At 42.0% G+C, this 24357-nt stretch overlaps 1 protein-coding gene across 1 annotated transcript in view; it reads left to right on the top strand.

Annotated features, from left to right (window-relative positions):
• Positions 1-24357, top strand: part of LOC106569815 (netrin-G1) — an 82666-nt gene that overhangs the window by 21135 nt on the left and 37174 nt on the right. The window contains exon 2 of the mRNA XM_014141450.2: positions 23930-24108. Coding sequence (XP_013996925.2) covers positions 23930-24108 — 179 coding nt within the window. The remainder of the gene's footprint in view (positions 1-23929; positions 24109-24357) is intronic.

The following is a 24357-nucleotide window of genomic DNA, read 5'->3' as shown; positions in this document are numbered from 1 at the left end:
CTCTCTCTCTCTCTCTCTCTCTCTCTCTCTCTCTCTCTCTCTCTCAATTTAAAGTCTTTGTTGACATGTGAAACATATGTTTACCTTTCCAAAGCAAGTGAAATAGATAATATACAAAAGTGAAATAAACTATACAAAAATAAAAGTAAACATTACACTGACAAAAGTTCAAAAAGAATAAAGACATTTCAAATGTCATATTATGTGCGGGTAGTTAAAGTAGAAAAGGGAAAATAAATAAACATAAATATGGGTTATATTTACAATGGTGTTTGTTATTCACTGGTTAACCTTTTCTTGTGGCAACAGGTCATACATCTTGCTGCTGTGATGGCACACTGTGGTATTTCACCCAATAGATATGGGATTTTATCCAAATTGGGTTTGTTTTCAAATTCTTTGTGGGTCTGTAATTTGAGGGAAATATGTGTCTCTAATATGGTCATACATTTGGCAGGAGGTCAGGAAGTGCAGCTCAGTTTCCAACTTATTTTCTGGGCAGTGTGCACATAGTCTGTCTTTTCTTGAGAGCCAGGTCGACCTACGGCGGCCTTTCTCAATAACAATAACAATGCACTGATTCTGTACATAGTCAAAGCTTTCCTTAAGTTTGGGTCAGTCACAGTGGCCAGGTATTCTGCCACTGTGTACTCTCTGTTTATGGCCAAATAGTGTTCTAGTTTGCTCAGTTTTTTTGTGAATTCTTTCCAATGTGTCAAGTAATAATTGTTTTGTTTTCTCATGATTTGGTTGGGTCTAACTGTGTTGCTGTCTTGGGGCTCTGTGGGGTCTGTTTGTGTTTGTGAACAGAGCCCCAGGACCAGCTTGCTTAGGGGACTCTTCTCCAGGTTCATCTCTCTCCAGGTTCATCTCTCTGTAGGTGATGTCTCTCTGTCTCTCTCTCTCTCTCTCTCTCTCTCTCTCTCTCTCTCTCTCTCTCACTCTGATGCTCAGTGTTAAATTAAAATATTCCTACCATCACTTCTAAGCCGATATGACACCAATGTCGATGAAACTTTGCAAATCGACTTGATTAGAGTTACACACCACACTCCCCGCCTCTCGTCATTATCCGTTCAGCAGTAACCGAGAACCACTATACCGGATTTTTAACAGGGGCGTTAGCATAAGGATGCCTTTAAATGTGCAAACACCTAGCTCAAATTATAGACGTCGGATCAAAACGAGATTATACCGATTCAACAACCAAATGGTGAATCCAATATGGTGACCATTGGACTTACCAATTGTCATATTGAATTTTCTGTTTGTTTGTTGCATTTCTGACAATTAGAACATCTTTTTCAGCCGAATCTCCTAGTTCTAAGAAGTCCAGGTTACTCTCTCTGGTACTAAAACGCCTCTGGGGTACTCTATTCTTGCCCCAATCGGAAAATGACACACACAGATAATACATTTGGTACAGTACAGGTAAAACTTACCCCAGTGGGAAAACGTAAAACGTAAATACTCCATTTGGTACAGTACAGCTCAGTTAAAACTTGTGTAAGTCCCAAATGGCACCCTATTCCCTATATAGTGCACTACCTTTGTCAAAATTAGTACACTATCAAGGTTATGGCGTGTCATTTAGGTCCCAGCCTTGATCCTACAGATAGTACAGCTGGGACCCAGCCTTGACCCTACAGACAGTACAGCTGGGACCCAACCTTGATCCTACAGACAGTACAGCTGGGACCCAGCCTTGACCCTACAGACAGTACAGCTGGGACCCAGCCTTGATCTCACAGACAGTACAACTGGGACCCAGCCTTGACCCTACAGACAGTACAGCTGGGACCCAGCCTTGATCTCACAGACAGTACAACTGGGACCCAGGCTTGATCCTACAGACAGTACAACTGGGACCCAAGCTTGATCCTACAGTCAGTGCAGCTGGGACGCAGGCTTGATCCTAAAGATAGTACAGCTGGGTCTGTGATACTGTAAAGGCTGTTGATATTCCTGTTTATCCACTGTGCTCGACGGAGAGCTTATGTTGATGTGTTTCCCTCTATCTCTCATTCATTATTTAGGTGGACAGAAAAAGGCCCTAATGAGTACTAATTAAACATCAGAGACTGACTGGTGTGTGCGTGTGTGTGTGTGTGAGAGAGAGAGAGAGAGAGAGAGAGATAAGAAAGGTATTAAAGATGTGTATTTGTGAAAGAGAGAGAGCTTTGGCAATGTTAACATATGTTTCCCATGCAAATAAAGCCCTTAAATTGAAAAAAATGGAATTGAATTGAGAGACAGAGAGAGAGCAGAGAGAGAGAGCAGAGAGAGAGCAGAGAGAGAGAGAGCAGAGAGAGAGAGAGAGAGAGAGAGAGTTGTGTGTGCAAATGCTTGTGTGTGTGTGTTTATTAGGGTGGTAAACACCAGCAGTAATTTAAACCTGACTTGCTGTCAATCAACCTGGTCAGAACTGTTATGCCGGACAGCCTTGATCCCATAGGCGGCACAAGAGCACGTACCCCCTCAGATTGGTCCTGTTTTAAAAAATTTAAATATGTTTTGTTTTATTTGTATTTAGATGTATTCATGTATTTGTGACTGGTTTCAGGAAACTAGGCGTATGTCGCGAGTCACTACCTCACAGGAGCACCATTTGAAGGTAAACTTTTTTTTTTATCAAAATGCGCTTTCTGGAACGTGAACTTTCATGTTCCTTAATAACAAACTTGTATGCAATCTGTAAATATAAATACAATTGTTAAATTACGAGACGGGTTGGTTTAGCTATGGATAAAGGCAGCAACCTTTCTGCTAGCCATGATTGGCTGAGATGAGTGGTCTGGACATGCCGAGAGATGAGTTCGGATTGGTCTGCCATGTAGCCCGCTTCTGTCGATAACATGAGCTGTGTAGGTAATCCTTTCCAACGCAGCTTTTTTGAAAGATATCACGTAGTAGAACTGCATAAGTGTTGCTCTGGAGGACCAAATTTTGAAATCAATGGAATTAGAGTATTAGCTAAGGAGATGGAGAAAAAAGAATACACAGAAGGCTGTTGTATAAAACACCATTCTCCGGATTACATCTTCAAACTAAGGTCAAACATGGCGTCCGTGACAGAGAGGGAGAAGCGTCAGTCCATGTACTTTTGTAAGAGAGTCTAGCAAGCTACATTTTCAGATATTACACATTTCTAATTTTGTCAGAAAGTCGTTTTAACTTCAAGTTAAAGTGGAATGTTAGCTAGCTAAAGTTACGTGTTTGATCTGTGTATTAATATTATTTGTATCTCTGAGCCATTTGCATTGCTAGCTATAGCCTAATGTTAGCTAGCTAACATTGAACTTGGTTGGTTAGCTACCTTCAGATTCATGCTGGGTAGTAACGTAATGAGTTGGATTTATGGTTCATTGTTTAGTTAGCTAGCTACTGGTCTAAACAAAAGACTCCATTATGCAAGTAACTATTTCAATAGAATATTTATGATGTCACTGCAACATCTTTCGATAGACGTAGCTGGTAGATTCGCTCTGGCTATCTATTTACATTTCAGAGCACTCTCGTCTGAGTGTGCCAGAGCACAGAATAACTGATGAATTTACAAACGTTAAACACCTGTTAAATATGGCCGGTGTCAGTAAACGTTGGCAAACAAGTGCAATTAAATTGTAGCCAGCATCACAGTTGGAGTCACCAACGCGCTTGATGGGTGTGAACAATGCTGAATGGGTGTAGACAAAGAAGAGCTCTCAAGCAGGTACCGAAACCTTCAAAGGCCATTTTCTCAAAAGTGAGGTTACAAGTTTATCAACTTTAAAAGCAGAATTACTTTCCCCTTGTTGCTCAACTGTAGTGTATCATATACCATTTTCTAGCTTTGAGTCTACATTTATTGATTGTAAAAAACACAATTTCAAATTTTGCTACACATTTCAGTGGGTCACATTTGTTGTTTCTCTGTAATACTACCTAGCACCTTGGAATTTTATAAAGTTGGCTTTAGCTAGCCCAGATATGTTTTAGCTAGCTCACATTCCTTACAATCTTTTACCCAGATTATACCCAGCACAGTTAATTTCTTTAATAAATAACCACCAGTCAGGAAGATACAGACAGCTCAAGAGGTATGCTTAGATATGCAGAAAAAGGAAACATATTTTTTACATAGAATTAAGGATAATGATTATGGCTTTAGACTACAGGAAATGCTGTTTCAGCTTATTTGCAAAATGCAAACCTGGACTTGGTGCCCCCTCAGAATTGTGGGTTGAATGAAGCCCTTTGTGTTGGTTATGCTTCACAGGGTTAGGGTTGGTGCTTGGACCTGCAGAGGTTGTAGAGGGTACGGTTGCAAATAGAAAACTGTTTTCAGTATGCCAATGTTACACTGAATTGAACCTTTATTGCTAGAAAGCTAACTGTAAACTTCAAATGCAATAATGCTTTTCCATATCAGGTGGTACGATGCAGTGAATGAGTTAAGTGTTATAGGTATCTTTCAAGGTATCTGGCTTCTACGTATGCTTCTGGGTATCTGGGTTCGATCTATCCTTCTGGGTATCTGGCTTCTACGTATCCTTTTGGGTATCTGGGTTCAATCTATCCTTCTGGGTATCTGGCTTCTACGTATTTGAATTTGTATTTATTATGGATCCCCACTAGTTCCTGCCAAGGCAGCAGCTACTCTTCCTGGGGTTTATTATGGATCCCCATTAGTTCCTGCCAAGGCAGCAGCTACTCTTCCTGGGGTTTATTATGGATCCCCACTAGTTCCTGCCAAGGCAGCAGCTAATCTTCCTGGGGTTTATTATGGATCCCCACTAGTTCCTACCAAGGCAGCAGCTACTCTTCCATGGGGTCCAAACACACCAAAGCATCCATATTACATATAAAACAACAGATAAAACAGTGAACTATGTTTGTACTGAAAGAGCTAAAGATAAAACAGTACATCATATAACATCCCTACACCACCACATTATCCACAACACATAATGTTCAATACCACCATACAACATTATCACAGTGTGTGCATATGCACGTATTCTTCTGGCTATCTGGCTTCTACAAATTATTCTGGGTATCTGGGTTAGATCTATCCTTCCGGGTATCTGGCTTCTACGTATCCTTTTGGGTATCTGGGTTCGATCTATCATTCTGGGTAGCTGGATTCTATGTATCCTTCTGGGTATCTGAGTCCGATTAATCCTTCTGGGTATCTGGATTCTATGCATCCTTCATGGTATCTGGGTTCTACAAACTCTTCTGGGTATCTGGGTTCGATTTATTCTTCTGGGTATCTGGCTTCTATGTATCGTTCTCGGTATCTGGCCTCTATGTATCCTTCTGGGTATCTGGATTCTAAGTCTGCTTCTGGGTATCTGGGTTCAGTCTATCCTTCTGGGTATCTGGATACGATCTATCCTTTTGTGTATCTGGCTTCTACGTATTCTTCTGGGTATATAGGTTCGATCTATCCTTCTGGGTATCTGGGTTCGATCTATCCTTTTGTGTATCTGGCCTCTAATTGGCCTTCTGGGTATCTGGGTTTGATCTATCCTTCTGGGAATCGGGCTTCTACGTATCCTTCTGGGTATCTGGGTTCGATCTATCCTTCTGGCTATCTGGCTCCTCAGTATCCTTCTAGGTATCTGGGTTCGATCTATCCTTCTGAGTATCTGGGTTCAATCTATCCTTCTGGGTATCTGGCTTCAACGTATCCTTCTGGGTATCTGGATTCAATCTATCCTTCTGGGTATCTGGCTTCTACATGTACTTCTGGGTATCTGGGTTCGATCTATCCTTCTGGGTATCTGGGTTCGATCTATCCTTCTGGGTATCTGGGTTCAATCTATCCTTCTGGGTATCTGGGTTCAATCTATCCTGATGGGTATCTGGCTTCTACGTATACTTCTGCTTATCTTGGTTCAATCTATCCTTCTGGGTATCTGGGTTCAATCTATCCTTCAGGGAATCCGTATTCGATCTATCCTTCTGGATATATGGGTTGGATCTTTCCTTCTGGGTATCTGGCTTCTACGTATCATTCAGGGCATCTGGCTTCTACGTATCCTTCTGGGCATCTAACTTCTACGTATCCTACTGGGTTTCTGTGTTTGATCTATCCTTCTGGGTTTCTGGGTTTGATCTATCCTTCTGGGTTTGATCTATCCTTCTGGGTATCTAGGTTCATTCTATCCTTCTGGGTATCTGGGTTCTATCTATCCTTCTGGGTATCTGGGTTTGATCACAGAGTAGAATCGATGTGCCATCCTTGTGAACCCAGCTAACAAAATTGTTGTCTTACAAAAACAAAATGTTCTTCCCTTACCTAAATGATTCCACGAGTGTTCAATTCATCGAATACTTTTATAACACAGTATGTTTCTTTGAGTTATGTTTGATTGACCATTCGAAAGATTTTATTGTTCATGTCACAGTTCATTCATGGTTATCAGACAGGGAGAGAATGGACTCCTCAATATTGATAACATACTGTGTAAAATTATGGTTTTAGAAAGCTTAAAAGTAGATGATACAACCTCTGATTAATTCCCGTACATCTAGATTATTACGAAAATATTCTACAATGAACAAAAATATAAACGCAACATGTAAAGTGTTGGTCCCATGTTTCATCAGCTGAAATAAAATATCCCAGAAATCTTCCATACGCACAAAAAGCTTATTTCACTCAAAATGTGTGCACAAATTTGTTTACATCCCTGTTAGTGAGCATTTGTCCCTTGCCAAGATAATCCATCCACCTGACAGGTGTGGCATATCAAATTAGCTGATTAAACAGCACAATCATTACACAGGTGCACCTTGTGCTGGTGATAATAAGAGGCCACTCTAAAATGTACAAATGTCTCAACTTTTGAAGGAGCGTGCAATTGGCTTGTATTATGCAGTACGTGTCATTGTTAGTTCCGTCTTTACAGTTGCCATGAAGAGTTCTGTAGAGTTTCAAGGTTTAATTGAACTCAAAGTTCTGTTCATGTCACTGTTCCATCCCTCATGGTTATCTGACAAGCAGAGAATGAAATCTATCTCCTCCCTATTGATGGGATATTTAACTGAGGCTTTGCAAACCATACTTTATAAACCTTATACACTGAGGAGGATATTGCAGATACTGTAAACTTAAGATAAAACTCAGATGTATTATTTTACATCTGCATCATCAAGAAGACATGATGTCCTAAACCCAGTATGTTGTGATGTTTCTGAAAGCATCATTCTTTTTATTATACTATCTTTACAATTTCTGAGAAAGTTGAGTTGAAGTCAAGGTTTTAGTAGTTCTGAGAAAAATAAACCCTCTATGTGAGGATTTGATTTGAGTCGAACATTCCCTGAGGTGAAAGAGGGAAATTACACAGATATCCACTAGGTGCCAATCTATAAGCAGGTCTCCCAGAGAGTGATGCTTAATGTCACTGTCGTGGTTAACAGCTCAAATATCTTAATGTTCCCTTTGAAGTGTTATTTTAGCTAGGAGAGGGCGAGAGAGAGGGAAGGAGGGCAGGAGAGAGAGAAAGGGAGAGAGGGAGAGGGAGGGAGGGAGGGAGAAGGAGAAAGAGGCAGGGAAGGTGGGACGGAGGGAGTTGCTCAGCAACACAACAACACAGCTGCCCTCATGCACCAGGCAGCCAGGCAGTCATAAGAAGCGGTTGAAATCAAACCTAGGCTACTGTAGATAGCTGTATGTTGGTATTCAAGCTATGACCAAGACCTCAGCTGTACTGTACCAAATATCTGTTTGTTTTTTCCCATTGGAAAAACCAACATACAGCTACTGTAGATAGCTGTATGTTGGTATTCAAGCTATGACCAAGACCTCAGCTGTACTGTACCAAATATCTGTTTGTTTTTTCCCACTGGAGTAAAAATGGAGTGTGACTAAAATGGGGGTAGTTTAACTGCATGGAACAACATTTAATTTTTTATTCCAAATTTGCTATTCCTCTGGACATTTCCAAAAGCTCCTGTTTTCACTATTTACAGTGGCTTGCGAAAGTATTCAACCCCCTTGGCATTTTTCCTATTTTGTTGCCTTACAACCTGGAATTAAAAATGATTTTGGGGGGATTTGTATCATTTGATTTACACAACATGCCTACCTACTTGTTTTTAATTTTTTTATTTCACCTATATTTAATCTCATTTACAACTGCAACCTGGCCAAGATAAAGCAAAGCAGTGCAACAAAAACAACAACACAGAGTTATACATAAACAAACTTTCAGTCAATAACACAATAGAAAAAAATCTATGTACAGTGTGTGCAAATGTAGAAGAGTAGGGAGGTAGGCAATAAATAGGCCATAGAGGCAAAATAATTACAATTTAGCATTAACACTGGAGTGATAGATGTGCAGATGATGATGTGCAAGTAGAGATACTGGGGTGCAAAAGAGCAAGAAGATAAATAACAATATGGGTATGAGGTAGTTGGGTGTGCTATTCACAGATTGGCTGTGTACAGGTACAGGGATCGTTAAGCTGCTCTGACAGCTGATGCTTAAAGTTTGAGAGGGAGGTATAAGTCTCCAGATTCAGTGATTTTTGCAATTCGTTCCAGTCATTGGCAGCAGAGAACTAGAAGGAAAGGCGGCCAAAGTAAGTGTTGGCTTTGGGGATGACCAGTGAAATATACCTGCTGGAGCGCCTGCTACGGGTGGGTAATGCTATGGTGACCAGTGAGCTTAGATAAGGTTGGGCTTTACCTAGCAAAGACTTATAGATGACCTGGAGCCAGTGGGTTTGGCGACGAATATGTAGCGAGGGCCAGCCAACGGGAGCATACAGGTCGCAGTGGTGGGTAGTATATGGGGCTTTGGTGACAAAACGGATGGCACTATGATAGACTATATCTAGTTTGCTGAGTAAAGTGTTGGAGGCTATTTTGTAAATGACATCGCCGAAGTCAAGGATTGGTAGGATAGTCCGTTTTAGGAGGGTATGTTTGGCAGCATGAGAGTGAAGGAGGTTATGAGAGTGAAGGAGGTTATGTTGCGAAATAGGAAGCCGATTCTAGATTTAATTTTGGATTGGAGATGCTTAATGTGAGTCTGGAAGGAGAGTTTACAGTCTAATCAGACACCTATAGGTATTTGTAGTTGTCCTCATATTCTAAGTCCGAACCGTCCAGGGTAGTGATGCTAGTCAGGCGGGTGCGGGCAGCAATCGGTTGAAGAGCATGCATTTGGTTTTACTAGCATTTAAAAACAGTTGGAGGCCACGGGAGGAGTGTTGTGTGACATTGAAGCTCATTTGGAGATTAGTTTACACAGTGTCCAAAGAAGGGCCAGATGTATACAGAATGGTGTGGTCTGCATAGAGGTGTATCAGAGAATCACCAGCAGCAAGAGCGGCATCGTTGATATATACAGAGAAAAGAGTCAGCCCGAGAATTGAACCCTGTGGCACCCCCATAGAGACTGCCAGAGGTCCGGACAACAGGCCCTCCGATTTGACACACTGAACTCTATCTGAGAAGTAGTTGGTGAACCAGGCGAGGCAGTCATTTGAGAAATCAAGGCTATAGAGTCTGCCGATAAGAATGCGGTGATTGAAAGAGTTGAATGCCTTGGCCAAGTCAATGAAGGCAGCTGCACAGTACTGTCTTTTATCGATGGCTGTTATGATATCGTTTAGGACCTTGAGCGTGGCTGAGGTGCACCCATGACCAGTGCGGAAACCAGATTGCTTAGTGGAGAAGGTACGGTGGGATTCAAAATGGTTGGTGATCTGTTTGTTAACTTGGCTTTCAAAGATTTTATAAAGGCAGGGCAGGATGGACATAGGGCTATAACAGTTTGGGTCTAGTCTCTCCCCCTTTGAAGAGGGGGATGACTGTGGCAGCTTTCCAATCTTTGTGGATATCAGACGATACGAAAGAGAAGTTGAACAGGCTAGTAATAGGGGTTGCAAAAATTTCGGCAGATAATTTTAGAAAGAGAGGGTCCAGATTGTCTAGCCCAGCTGATTTGTAGGGATCTAGATTTTGCATCTCTTTGAGAACATCAGCTGTCTGGATTTGGGTGAAGAAGAGGCGGGAGGGGTAGGGGCTTTGGCAAGTTGATGCAGGGGGTGCAGAGCTCTAGGCCAGGGTAGAGGTAGCCAAGTGGAAAGCATGGCAAGCCATAGAAACAAACAAAAAAAAATGAAAACTTGAGCGTGCATAACTATTCACCCCCCCCCAAAAAAAAAAAAATCTATACTTTGTAGAGCCACCTTTTGCAGCAATTACAGCTGAAAGTCTCTTGGGGTATATCTCTATTAGCTTGGCACATCTAGCCAATGGGATTTTTGCCCATTCTTCAAGGAAAATTGCTCCAGCTCCTTAAAGTAAGATGGGTTCCACTGGTGTACAGCAATCATTAATAAGTCACACCACAGATTCTCAATTGGATTGAGTTCTGGGCTTTGACTAGGCCATTCCAAGACATTTAAATGTTTCCCCTCAAGCCACTCAAGTGTTGCTTTAGCAGTATGCTTAGGGTCATTGTCCTGCTGGAAGGTGAACCTCCGTCCCAGTCTCAAATCTCTGGAAGACTGAAACAGGTTTCCCTCAAGAATTTCCCTGTATTAGCGCCATCCATCATTCCTTCAATTCTGACCAGTTTCCCAGTCCCTGCCGATGAAAAACATCACCACGGCATGATGCTGCCACCACCACGCTTCACTGTGGGGATGGAGTTCTCGGGGTGAATTGAGGTGTTAGGTTTGCGCCAGTAATAGCGTTTTCCTTGATGGCCAAAAAGCTCAATTTTAGTCTCATCTGACCAGAGTACCTTCTTCCATATTTTTGGGGAGTCTCCCACATGCATTTTGGCGAACACCAAACGTGTTTGCTTATTTTTTTTCTTTAAGCAATGGCTCTTTCCATTTTTAATAATGGATTTACTTGTGCTCCGTGGGATGTTCAAAGTAACCAAAAGGTTGTTGGTTTGAATCCCTGAGCTGACTAGGTGAAATCTGTCAATGTGCCCATGAGCAAGGCACTTAACCCTAATTGCTCTTCTGAGTCGCTCTGGATGAGAGTGTCTGCTAAATGACTCAAATGTAAATCAAAAAAATAATCACACGTAAAGAGGCAAGTGGGACACATTATAATACCATAATGCCTACATCAATACACACCCCTCCATAATACCTCCTGTCATTGATACAAATCACAGCTGTGATGCCGGAGCAGTCCGCCCACCATGCAAATAACATTTTAATTTCACTTCACCTGGAAAATTCAGAGCAGGGGAACACACAGACAAACACACACTCAGACACAGACAGACAGGCACACACAGACACACATAGACACACAGACACACACAGACACACACACAGACACACACAGACAGACAGGCACACACAGACAGACAGACAGGCACACACAGGCACACACAGACACACACAGACACACACAGACACACAGACACACACAGACACACACAGACAGACACACACTAATATTTATCCGGCAATTTGGGGAATGGAAACGTTATGGAGGGGTTGACGTTATATTTGCGAGGATGTAAGACACAAACAATTTGCCCAGATATGTATTACATTTGTGTGTAGTGTGTAGTGTGTAGTGTGTGTGTGTGTAGTGTGTGTGTGTAGTGTGTAGTGTGTGTGTGTGTAGTGTGTGTGTGTGTGTGTGTGTGTGTGTGAGTGTAATGTGTGTGTGTGTGTAGTGTGTAGTGTGTGTGTGTGTGTATGTCAGATGTATTGGATTAGTAATACCCAGACGAATGAATGAAAAAAAAACGTTCCACCATTCAGAGAATGAGAAACGAGGTCTAATCGGACTCTTGAATTTCACGGTGACACAACATGGCACGCCATAATGAGGTCTCAACAAGTCTCTCCCCACACTCTCACTGCTAACACTGAAATAGGAAAAGAGTCAATATCTAATGCAATTCGATGTTCTTATGTTACATTACCATGTTGAGTGTGTTATTCATTCACTGGAGGTCATTGTTTGACTTAAATGTACTTCAACATATTAGAGAAACCCTCTAGAACAATCACCCAGAGAAAACACCCCCAGAGAAAACCTTTTTTTTACTGATTTTAAGCAAGGTTTTAGGCCTCGACTGAAATGGTAATATTACATATTGGCTATGCCCTAATCTTCTCATTCTGAAAAGATGGCAAGGGATTGGTGCTGTTTCACGGCCACTCGAGTTACACATTGATTTTTTTGATTTTCATCATGTTGGCATGTAGCACTCAGAACGGATTTAGATTTTGGAGCAGAGGGTTAGCAACAGTGTTGTGTGTTTTGAATGACTTTAACAGAAATAGTGAAATTGATCACACAATGACTAAACCTTTTCTTTGTTTTACAGCTACAAAAGGCATTATGTTCCTGATAACCAGTGGTGAAAAAAAGTACCCAACTGTCATATTTGAGTAAAAGTATAGATACCTTAATAGAAAGTTACTCAAGTAAAAGTGAAAGTCAGCCAGAAAAAATACTACTTGAGTAAAAGTCTAAAAGTTTTTTGGTTTCACATATACTTAAGTATCAAAAGTAAATGTACAAGTATAAATCATTTAAAATTCCTTATGTTAAGCAAACCAGATGCCACCATTTTCTTGTTTTTAAAATGTATGGATAGTCAGAGGCACAATCCAACATCGTTTACAAAAGACGCGTTTGTGTTTAGTTAATAGTATATAACGAACGCATCATGAGTCACAACGATGAAAGCAGTAATACACCCACATTAAAAAGTTTTGCATCCCAAATGGCACCTATTCCCTATTTTAGTGCACTACTTTTAACCAGGGCCTGTATTGAATAGGGTGCCATTTGGGATGTAATCTTAGACTCTACAGCCACTTCAATGAGTCCCGCGCGTAAATGGAACGTTATTCCCTTTTTTAATGCACGTTTCTCTGACCTTGAATTTAAGCATGAGAACAGCATGCAATTTAAACGCTATTCGTTCGGGTGGAGATCAAAGAAATGAAGCTGCGGCGGAGGTCTGTCCACAAATATGACGTATTCTGACCTTGATTTAATTCTTTCATAATTCCACCACCTTTACGCGCGAGGAATCCATGAATAAGGTCGAGTGAACCTACCGGTTCCAAGTGTAAAAAACATCGACTTAATTTTTTCTGCTAGAAATAACATCATTCTTCATGCACTGTAATTTATAACTTGATAAGAGCTATTGTTAAGAGCTAGGTAAATGAGTAATCAGTTTGGATAAGGGAATTGTAAATATAAATGACTATCTATTTTACCTTATAATCGCTGGAGACAAATGTGAAACCAGTCATATGGCAGCAAACTGAATCATATCAACATGTCAACTTTCCCACAGTAAAGTTTATGAAATTCTCTGCCATTACACAGATTTTAAATTGTACAGCCTTTTTACCTTGCAGGGATGGACTCTCTCGAATGTCTTGATTGTAGGTGTCACGACTTCCGCCGAAGTCGGTCCCTCTCCTTGTTCGGGCGGCGTTCGGCGATCGACGTCACCGGCTTTCTAGCCATCACCGCTCCATTTTTCTATTATCCATTTGTCTTGTCTTGTTTCCATACACACCTGGTTTTCATTTCCCCAATCAATCTACTTGTATTTAACCCTCTATTTCCCATTATATTTTGTGTGTAATTGTTTCATGTTTTTCGTGGTGTTTGATTTACGCGTTTTACTTTGGTTATGTTCTGTGGTTTTGAGCGCATTTTTATTTATGTAGTGCTCTCGTATTTTGGAACTATAATAAAGTGCGCTTGGTTACATTTAGCTTCTCTCCTGCACCTGACTTCGCCTCTCATACACCTGATATTGAAAGTAGGTTACCCTGACTTTCTATCAAGTTCAATTTTAGCCACTATCAGTATCGACCGTCAGTAGGCCTAATAACCACACATGTTAATTAAACTGATAATTGACTGTTAGTTCCCTTCAGTTGGTATAGTCTACATTATCATTCCTTGTGATTACATTGTTTTGTTCACATTCATTTGCTTCCTCTGTAAACGCCATCGCGGCCATGTGGTTGTTGCTGAGGATCAGTACTAACTGTTGATAATATATTAAAAAAAAGACATGTAGGCTAAATAAATCATTATGGAGCAGAGCACAGACCAAGCCGTAACAGTTTGAACCTGACGCATGGCACAATACTTGGCAGTGACATCACACAGTTCCATGGTCCAGACGAGGCTATATCCTACACTATTCTCCCAATTATAATAATATGTACACTAATCTTCCAAGATTATCTCCTTTTTTTTATCTAACTAGGCAAGTCAGTTAAGAACAAATTCTTATTTAGAATGATGGCGTAGGAACAGTGAGTTACTGCCTTGTTCAGGGGCAGAACGACAGATATATTACCTTGTCAGCTCGGGGATTCCGCCTAGCATCCTTTTGGTTACTGACCCTACACTCTAACCATTAGGCTACCTGCCGCCCCCACACTCTAACCACTAGGTTACCTGCCGTCCCTACACTCTAACCACTAGGCTACTTGCCGTCCCTACACTCTAACCACTAGGTTACCTGCCGACTCTACACTCTAACCATTAGGCTACCTGCCGTCCCTACACTCTAACCACTAGGCTACCTGCCGTCCCTACACTCTAACCACTAGGTTACCTGCCGTCCCTACACTCTAACCACTAGGTTACCTGCCGACCCTACACTCTAACCACTAGGCTACCTGCCGTCCCTACACTCTAACCACTAGGTTACCTGCCGTCCCTTCACTCTAACCACTAGGTTACCTGCCGACTCTACATTCTAACCATTAGGCTATCTGCCGTCCCTACACTCTAACCACTAGGTTACCTGCCGACCCTACACTCTAACCATTAGGCTACCTGCCGCCCCTACACTCTAACCACTAGGCTACCTGCCGACCCAACACTCTAACCATTAGGCTACCTGCCGCCCCTACACTCTAACCACTAGTCTACCTGCCGCCCCTACACTCTAACCACTAGGCTACCTGCCGCCCCTACACTCTAACCACTAGTCTACCTGCCGCCCCTACACTCTAACCACTAGGCTACCTGCCGCCCCTACACTCTAACCACTAGGCTACCTGCCACCCCAAATGGATCATTGCAAATGGATCATTGCTGCTGCTGTAGTAAACAGAGAATAAACCAGGTACAGAACCATATCTTCCCATTGATCATACTGCTGTAGTAAACAGAGAATAAACCAGGTACAGAACCATATCTTCCCATGGATCATACTGCTGTAGTAAACAGAGAATAAACCAGGTACAGAACCATATCTTCCCATGGATCATACTGCTGTAGTAAACAGAGAATAAACCAGGTACAGAACCATATCTCCCCATTGATCATCTGCTGTAGTAAACAGAGAATAAACCAGGTACAGAACCATATCTCCCCATTGATCATCTGCTGTAGTAAACAAACATCATGATAGCAAGACAGGACACATTTCCTGCCTCTAGCTTTAGAAACAATTATTTTCTCCTCCCCCTCTCTCTCTCTATCCTCTCTCTCCTCTCTCTATCCCCCCTCTCTCTCTCTCTCTCTCTCTCTCTCTCTCTCTCTCTCTCTCTATCCTCTCTCTCTCTATCCTCTCTCTCTCTCTACCCCTCTCTCCTCTCTCTCTCTACTTCCTCTCTCTGTGTTCCTCTCTCTCTCTACTTCCTCTCTCTCTCTCTACCTCTCTCTCTCTTCTCTCTCTACCTCGTCTCGTTTTCTCTCTCTGTCTCTCTCTCCTCTCTCTCTCTCTCTCTCTCTACCCCTCTCTCTCCTCTCTCTCTACCCCTCTCTCCTCTCTCTCTCTACTTCCTCTCTCTCTCTCTCTCTCTCTACCGCCTCTCTCTCTCCTCTCTCTACCTCCTCTCTCTCTCTGTCTCTCTCTCTACCTCCTCTCTCGCTCTCTCTCTCTCTCTACTTCCTCTCTCTCTCTTCTCTCGCTCTACCCCTCTCTCCTCTCTGTCTACTTCCTCTCTCTCTCTGTACCTCTCTCTCTCCTCTCTCTCTACTTCCTCTCTCTCTCTACCTCTCTCTCTACCTCTCTCTCTCTCTTTCTCTCTCTACCCCTCTCCTCTCTCTCTACCTCTCTCTCTCTACCCCTCTCTCTCCTCTCTCTCTACCCCTCTCTCTCCTCTCTCTCTACTTCCTTTCTCTCTCTCTCTCTCTACCGCCTCTCTGTCTCTCTCTGTCTCTCTCTCTCCTCTCTCTACCACTCTCTCTACCTCTCTCTCTCTAACTCTCTCTTTACCTCCTCTCTCTCTGTCTCTCTACCTCCTCTGTCTCTCTCTCTGTCTCTCTCCCTCTCCCTTCAGTTTACATGCAGCACATACAGTGTCTCTCTCTTCCTCTTTCTCTCATGTAAAATACATCAAAGCCTTCTCTGAGATCCCTGAAGGTGTATGAGGATCATCTCAGGTCAACCCAGTAGCGGCAGACCTTGAACTCTTTTGCCTAGCAGTCTGGGCCAAAGTTTCCTCTGTAGTAACAGCCTTCATCTCCCCACCCCTCAGTAGGAGTGTAAGGACTTCAGGGGTGTCCCAAATGGAAGGTGTCCCAAATGGCAACTCATTCCCTATATTGGGCATATAGTGCACTACTTTATAGTGCACTAGTCCTGATCAAACGTAGTGAAATATAAAGAGACTAGGGAGCCATTTGGGTTCTCAGACAGAGTTTTCTTGAAGGAGCTCATGTATTTATACAGTGGTGAGGATGGATTTCAACACAGAACCCTGGAAGACCCTGAAGTTAGTCTCATATGAAGGCTTCTGCACAGTAACAGAAGTCTTGTTTTGGAGGTCAGATTTTCTCTGAATTTCTATGAAATTGACTTGTTACGCCTTACATTTTAGGGAATTCTGGTTGGCGATGAGGCTACTCATTGGTCAATAGTCAAAATGCGCAACTTTTGGTACAATTACATAAGCCTGTGTTAGTGACCAGATCTAATAAGCAAAGGTAGAAATATAAAATCCAAATGGTAGGTTATATCTAGCCTATTAAAATATGTATGAAAATATGTATTTTTCCCATTCAGTTTCACACTGGCAACCAACCAAAACCTTCTTGCAACCAACACCCACTTTGAGAATCACTAGCTCACCCACGACCTGTGTTGATTGGCAGTTTGCTGGTCCAATTAGAGGGCTGAGTGTGCGTTTCACTAGACAATCTGTTGCACGTTCTCTGGCTGTGCGGAGAGTAATCCACGGAGACTCTGTCTCACAAAATAAGTGACAAAACGTTGTAAAACCTGATAATTTTAAGTTATCAGTCTCAAGTCAAAGTCGAGTACCGAGTCTTGAGGCTCCAAGTCTAAAGTTATTTTATTTTCTCTCAAGTCAAGTCTCAGGTCATCAAATCTGTGACTTGACTCAGACTCGAGTCAAAGTCATGTGACTCAAGTCCACAACTCGGCATATAAGTGTATGTAAATTCTGATAGTTTAACTACAGAGACTGAGATGATTGTACTGAGTGAGGGAGAGAGGTCCTTACCAGAACACTTTCAACTTAAAACACACAGAGAACCATTTAGATAGACCACAACAGAAGCAATTACATAAGAATGTAAACTAACCGTAATAATATGACTGTTTGCTTGAATGCTGAAAAATAGATGACAGTTGTATTTGTATTTATTATGGATCCCCGTGTGTGTGTGTGGAGGGGGGGTTCCAGCAAAATTAAGGTATTTTATATAATTTTTAAGACATTACAATACATTCACAACACACTGTGTGTCCTCAGGCACCTAATCCACCACTACCACATATCTACAGTACTAAATCCATGTGTTTGTGTGCGCCAATATTTCTGTTGCTTCACAGTCCCCGCTGTTCCATAAGATATTTTTTTAATCTATTTTTTAAATCTAATTTTACTGCTTGCGTCAGTTACTTGATGTGGAATAGAGTTCCATGTAGTCATGGCTCTATTTAATGCTGTGTGCCTCCCATAGTCTGTTCTGGACTTGGGGACTGTGAAGAGACCTCTGAAGGCATGTCTTGTGGGTATGCATGGGTGTCTGAGCTGTGTGCCAGTAGTTTACCCAACAGCAACAATGTAAGAATAGAATGTGCAGTATGTCGTGCTGGTTAGGCAATGGAGTGTGTGTTGGTTAGGTAATGGAGTGTGTGTTGGTTAGGTAATGGAGTGTGTGTTGGTTAAGTCATGGAGTGTGTACACACTATCTACCTAGAGAGTTTTCATCGATTTTATTCGTAGCCATCTATTTACCACCCCAAAACGATGCTGCCACAAAAAGGCCACACTCAACGAGCTGTATAAGGCCATAACAAACAAGAAAATGCTCATCCAGAAGTGGCGCTCCTAGTGGCCGGGGACTTTAATGCAGGCAAACTTAAATCCGTTTTACCTAATTTCTATCAGCATGTGCAAACAGAGGGGAAAAAAGTGGTCAGATGACGCTGATGGTATAGGACGGTTTTACTAGCACAGAGTGGAATATGTTCCACCTCAGTCACCAGCTTCATCAATAAGTGCATTGACGATGTCGTCCCCACAGTGACCATACATAGATATAACAACCAGAAGCCATGGGTTACAGGCAACATCCGCACCGAACTAAAGGCTGAAGCTGCCACTTTCAAGGAGCGGGACACTAATCCGGACGCTTATAAGAAATCCCGCAATGCCCTCAGATGAACTATCAAACAGGCAATGCGTCAATACAGGACTCAGATTGAATCCTACCACACTTGCTCTAATGCTGGTTTGATGTGGCAGACTTGCAAACTATTTCGGACTACAAAAGCTGCCCAGTGACGTGAGCCAGCAAACAAGCTAAATGCCTTTTATGCTCGCTTCGAGGAAAGAAACACTGAAGCATTCATGAGAGCACCAGCTATTTCGGACAACTGTGTGATCATGCTCTCCGATGTGAGCAAGACCTTTAAACAGGTCGACATTCACAAGGCCGTGGGACCAGACGGATTATAAGGACATGGACATGTACTTAAAGCATTACTATTACAGTGTCTCTTACACTAGTTGAATCTAGTTTTGAATGTAAATAATAATCAGCCTCATTGTTATGTTTCTGTTGAAGTTAGTTATCTGTATCAGCTATTGATCATAGATGCATAGAATTGTTCTTTTGACCAATCACATCAGATCTTTTTTAGATCTGATTGTTTTTCACTAATTGGTCTTTTGACCAATCAGAATAAGGCTGCATGTATAAATGCAGCAAAAGTTATTTAGTAGATATATCTATCTATCTATCTATATATATCTATAATATATATATCTATATCTATCTATCTATATATATATATATAATGGCACATATAAATAATAAAACAGAAGTTGGATTATAAATATATTCAAAAAGGTAAGCCATAGTCACTGTGGGGGTGAAAGTTGCTCTGAAGCATATTGAGTAAAAACATCCAGAAAAGAGAAAAAAAGAAAAAAAATAAACCGCAACACTGATCAGGGGAGAGACAGCCACGATCACCACGACGACAGACTCACACGGCTGCACTTGAGATCGAGGAGAAAGAACAAAAATAAACACCAAACTTTCTTTGCAGATCTGACTACATATGGCACCACACCTTGGAAATGGTATAGATCAGTAATGTCCCTTCAAAGTGTTCCAACTGAACCAATGATGATTTGTTTGTACTTCAACAGCAAGAATGCAACATGTATGGGGAAATAAATTCTCTCTGACCGAGTCTGTAATACCTACATGTTTCAAGCAGACCACCATAGATCCTGTGCCCAATAAAGTGAAGGTAAACTGCCTAAATGATTACTGCCCCATTGCACTCACGTCTGTAGCAATGAAGTGCTTTGAAAGGCTGGTCATGGCTCACATCAACACCATCATCCCAGAAACCCTAGACCCACTCCAATCAGCATACCGCCCCAACAGATCCACAGATGATGCAATCTCAACCGCACTCCACACTGCCCTTTCCCACCAGGACAAAAGGAACACCTATGTGAGAATGCTGTTCATTGACTACAGCTCAGTGTTCAACACCATAGTGCCCACAAAGCTCATCACTAAGCTAAGGACGCTGGGACTAAACACCTTCCTCTGCTCTGGATCCTGGACTTCCTGACGGGCCACCCCCAGGTGGTAAGAGTTGGCAACAACACATCCACCACGCTGATCCTCAACACTGAGGCCCCTCAGCGGTGTGTACTTAGTGCCCTCCTGTACTCCCTGTTCACCCATTACTGCGTGGTTAAGCACGACTCCAACACCATCATTAAGTTTGCTGACGATACAACAGTGGTAGGCCTGATCCCTAACAACGATGATACAGCCTATAGGGAGTAGATCAGAGACCTGGCAGTGTGATGCCAGGACAACAACCTCTCCCTCAATGTGAGCAAGACAAAGGAGCTGATCATGGACAACATGAAAAGGCGGTCCGAACATTAACATCGATGGGGCTATAGGGGTGTGGGTTGAGAGTTTCAAGTTCCTTTGGTGTGCACATCACCAACGAACTATCATGGTCCAAACATACCAAAACAGTTGTGAAGAGGGCGCGACAACACCTTTTCAGGAGACTGAAAAGATTTGGCATGGGTCCCCAAATCCTCAAAAAGTAATATAGCTGCACCATCGAAAGCATCCTGACCAGGTGTCATCACTCCCTGGTATGGCAATTGCTCGGCATCCAACCGTAAGGCTCTACAGAGGGCAGTACGTACGGCCCAGTACATCATTGGGACCAAGCGTCCTGCTATCCAGGACCTATATACCAGGTGGTGTCAGAGGAAGGCCCTAAAAAATGTCAAAGACTCCAGCCACCCTAGTCATAGACTGTTCTCTTTGCTACCGCACGGCAAGTGGTACCGGAGCGCCCAAGTCTAGGTCCAAGAGGCTTCTAAATAGCTTCTACCCCCAAGCCATAAGACTCCTGAACACCTAATCAAATGGCTACCCCAGACTATTTGCCCCCCCCCCTCTACACTGCTGCTACTGTCTGTTATTATCTATGCATAGCTACTTTAATAACTTTACCTACATGTACATATTATCTCAATTACCTCGACTAACTGGTGCCCTCGCACATTGACTCTGTACCGGTACCCCATGTATATAGCCTCGCAATTGTTATTTTACTGCTGCTCTTTAATTATTTAGAATTTTTATTTGTTACTTTTTTTTAGGTATTTTGTTAAAACTGCATTGTTGGTTTAAGGGCTTGTAAGTAAGCATTTCACTGTAAGGTTGTATTTGGCGCATGTGACAAATAAAATGTGATTTGATTTGATTTGATTCTGTCGATTCAACTCCACCCTCAACTTCTTAAGGAGCGGGACAACTTCCGGTGAAACTGGAGGGCCCGCAATTCAAATAAATAATCATAAATATTATGGATTTTAAACATTTAGGTACATATAAGTGTCTTATGTTGACTGAAAGCTTAAATTCTTGTTAATCTAACTGCACTGTCCAATTTACAGTAGCTATTACAGCGAAAACATGCCATGTGATTGTTTGAGGATGGCGCCCCACATCAAAATATTATTCCACCGGCACAGGTTTCATACATTCACATATAACGATTAAATATTCACTTACTTTTGAAAATATTCCTCTGATTTGTCATCCAAAGGGTCCCAGCTATAACATGTAGTGTCATTTTGTTAGATAAAATCCTTCTTTATATCCCAAAAAGTCAGTTTAGTTGACGCCATCGATTTGAGTAATCCACTCATTCAACTTGCTGAGAAAGGAATCAAAAAATCTACCCCTAAACTTTGTTTCAATAAGTCAAAATACGTTTCTATTTACTCCTCAGATACCCTAAAATGTAATCAAACTATAATATTTATTTCGGAAAGAAGTATGTTCAATAGGAAACCAATTTTAGCAGGTAGGTAATGTCTTCATGGTGCGCGCAAACACGAATTTCCAAGACTGTGTCCTTCTACTATACTGTTATTTCTCATTCAGGAAGCTAATTTTCAATATGACCTTCTGTTGCATTTCTAAGAGGATGGTCTCTCAACAACAACAAAAAATTCTGGTTGGTTTTTCTTTGGATTTTCTCCTACTATATCTATTGTGTTATATTCTCCTACATTAGAGTCCACAACAGGACTTCTGTTACTGTGCAGAAGCCTTCACATGAGATAGATTGGTCTTTATGAATTGCCATTTGGGACACAAAGGATACACAGTACACATGTATACACAAGAGACACAGTACACATTTAAACACAAGAGACACAGTAGACATTTATACATAAGAGACACAGTACACATTTATACATAAGAGACACAGTACACATTTAAACACAAGGATAAACGGTGAGAGAAATGAGGGTACACAGCGGTTTCAGACAGTGTTTTAGATAAGATAATAGATAATACTTCCACTATAAAGAGACTAACTAGTCTAGGAGGAATATAACCGATCATTAAAACTTAATGGAAAGCATTATTAACGATGCCAGTTCAAGGTCTGCCCTACTCAATAGAGCAGAGGGACATACCTCTTGTGACAAGGACACACACACACACACACACACACACACACACACACACACACACACACACACACACACACACACACACACACACACACACACACAGGTGTGTGTCTGTGAGTTTGTGTCTGTGCGTTGTGTGTGTGTGTGTGTGTGTGTGTGTGTGTGTGTGTGTGTGTGTGTGTGTGTGTGTGTGTGTGTGTGTGTGTGTGTGTGCGTGTGATCCTGTTTTGGCTGCTTTTTAATTAAGGGGAAGGTTACCATGGGGAGCCCAATTGAGGTGTATGTATAGAGGAGAGAAAAGGAAAGAGGGGAGATAGCGAGAGGGTGAGAGAGAGAGAGAGAGAGAGAGGGAGAGAGTGTTAACCAAAAGTTTTATTCGGCTGTCCCCATAGGAACCCTGTTTGGTTTCAGGTAGAACACTTTTGGTTCTACATGGAACACAGAAGAGTTCTACCTGGAACCAAAAAGAGTTCTACATGGAACCAAAAAGAGTTCTACCTGTAACCAAAAATAGTTCTACCAGGAACCAAAAAGAGTTCAACATGGAACCAAAAAGGTTTGAGTAACTTTGAAGAAAGCCTTGGTTCATTTGTCGTCTTCTTGTTAACTCTCAATCAGCTCTCTGTTTAGTCCTCAACAAAGAGAACGCTATTGACTGTGTCCCAAATGGCACCCTATTCCCTATAGGGCACTATGTAGGGATTAGGGTGCCATTTGGGATGCCTTTGAATCCTGACTTTATTTAAGGTGGTGTTCACTTCACGGAGGGTTAGCCAAATTAGGTGTTGTTTTAAATGCTGTTCCCTCCTCGAAGGGTTAGCCAAATTTGGTGTTGTTTTAAATGCTGTTCCCTCCTCGAAGGGTTAGCCAAATTAGGTATTGTTTTAAATGCTGTTCCCTTCACGGAAGGTTAGCCAAATTAGCTCTTGTTTTTAAATGCTGTTCCCTCCACAGAGGGTTAGCCAAATTAGCTCTCGTTTTAAGAATAACGATACGTTTTCCGCTCTCTCTTCCCTCTTAGTCTGATCTAAGTCAAGTACCGGAGTGGGAATTCCATGTAGGCCTAGTATACCCACTATTAAATTATAGAAGAGGCAACACTCCACAGCAAGGGCACAGTGAAATATCCTTGTATGGAGGAGGTGATTTGGTGAAACACGTCGGCATGATGATTAAACATAGTCTTAGACTTGAAGACTTGCGTTAGCTTCCCAGTCAGTCACATTTGATTCAAGTCAATAAAATAGTTCATATTAATGTTATCCAGGAGTAAGCACTGCAATCCGGCTTGAAGAACCAACCCACAGCCTTTGGTACAAATAATAACATGTATTTACATTCTGTCTGTTGCATGGTGTTTTCCTTCTCAGATCGAAGTGCATCCTGAATGCCACTCTTATAGAAGATAATTTGTGTTCAATGACTTATCTGGCTATGAATAAAGGTGAAATAAATATGATTGTGTGTTTTCCCTCCTCAGATGTAAGTGTAACCTACACTCCAACAGCTGTGTGTTTGACAAGGACAAGGGGAAGCTGGGGTGTGAGTGTGAACACAACACAACAGGACCAGACTGCGGCCGCTGTAAGAGACACTACCACGGACGACCCTGGAGCGTCGGGTCCTACCTGCCCATCCCCAGAGGAACTGCTAACATCTGTGAGTAGACTACGTCTCTATATATCTAAAACCAATTGTGGAAAAAGTTTAACTTGTTCAACAGAATCTAATCAAGAATAAAATAATGATATATGAGGCATGTGGGCTTTTCGTCAATCTTGGAGGAGATTTCTGTCTGATCTGTCAGTTCCCAGGTCTAGGCCAGGGGGCTCATTTCCTTAATATATCTAATGCAGGCTAACCCCAGGCTAACACCAGGAAAGCTAACTCTAGGGAAGCTAGAAGAGG

Source organism: Salmo salar, chromosome ssa14 (genome assembly GCF_905237065.1).
Source record: "Salmo salar chromosome ssa14, Ssal_v3.1, whole genome shotgun sequence".
NCBI classification, from domain to species: Eukaryota; Metazoa; Chordata; class Actinopteri; order Salmoniformes; family Salmonidae; genus Salmo; species Salmo salar.
This window is presented reverse-complemented; position numbering and strand designations above follow the sequence as displayed.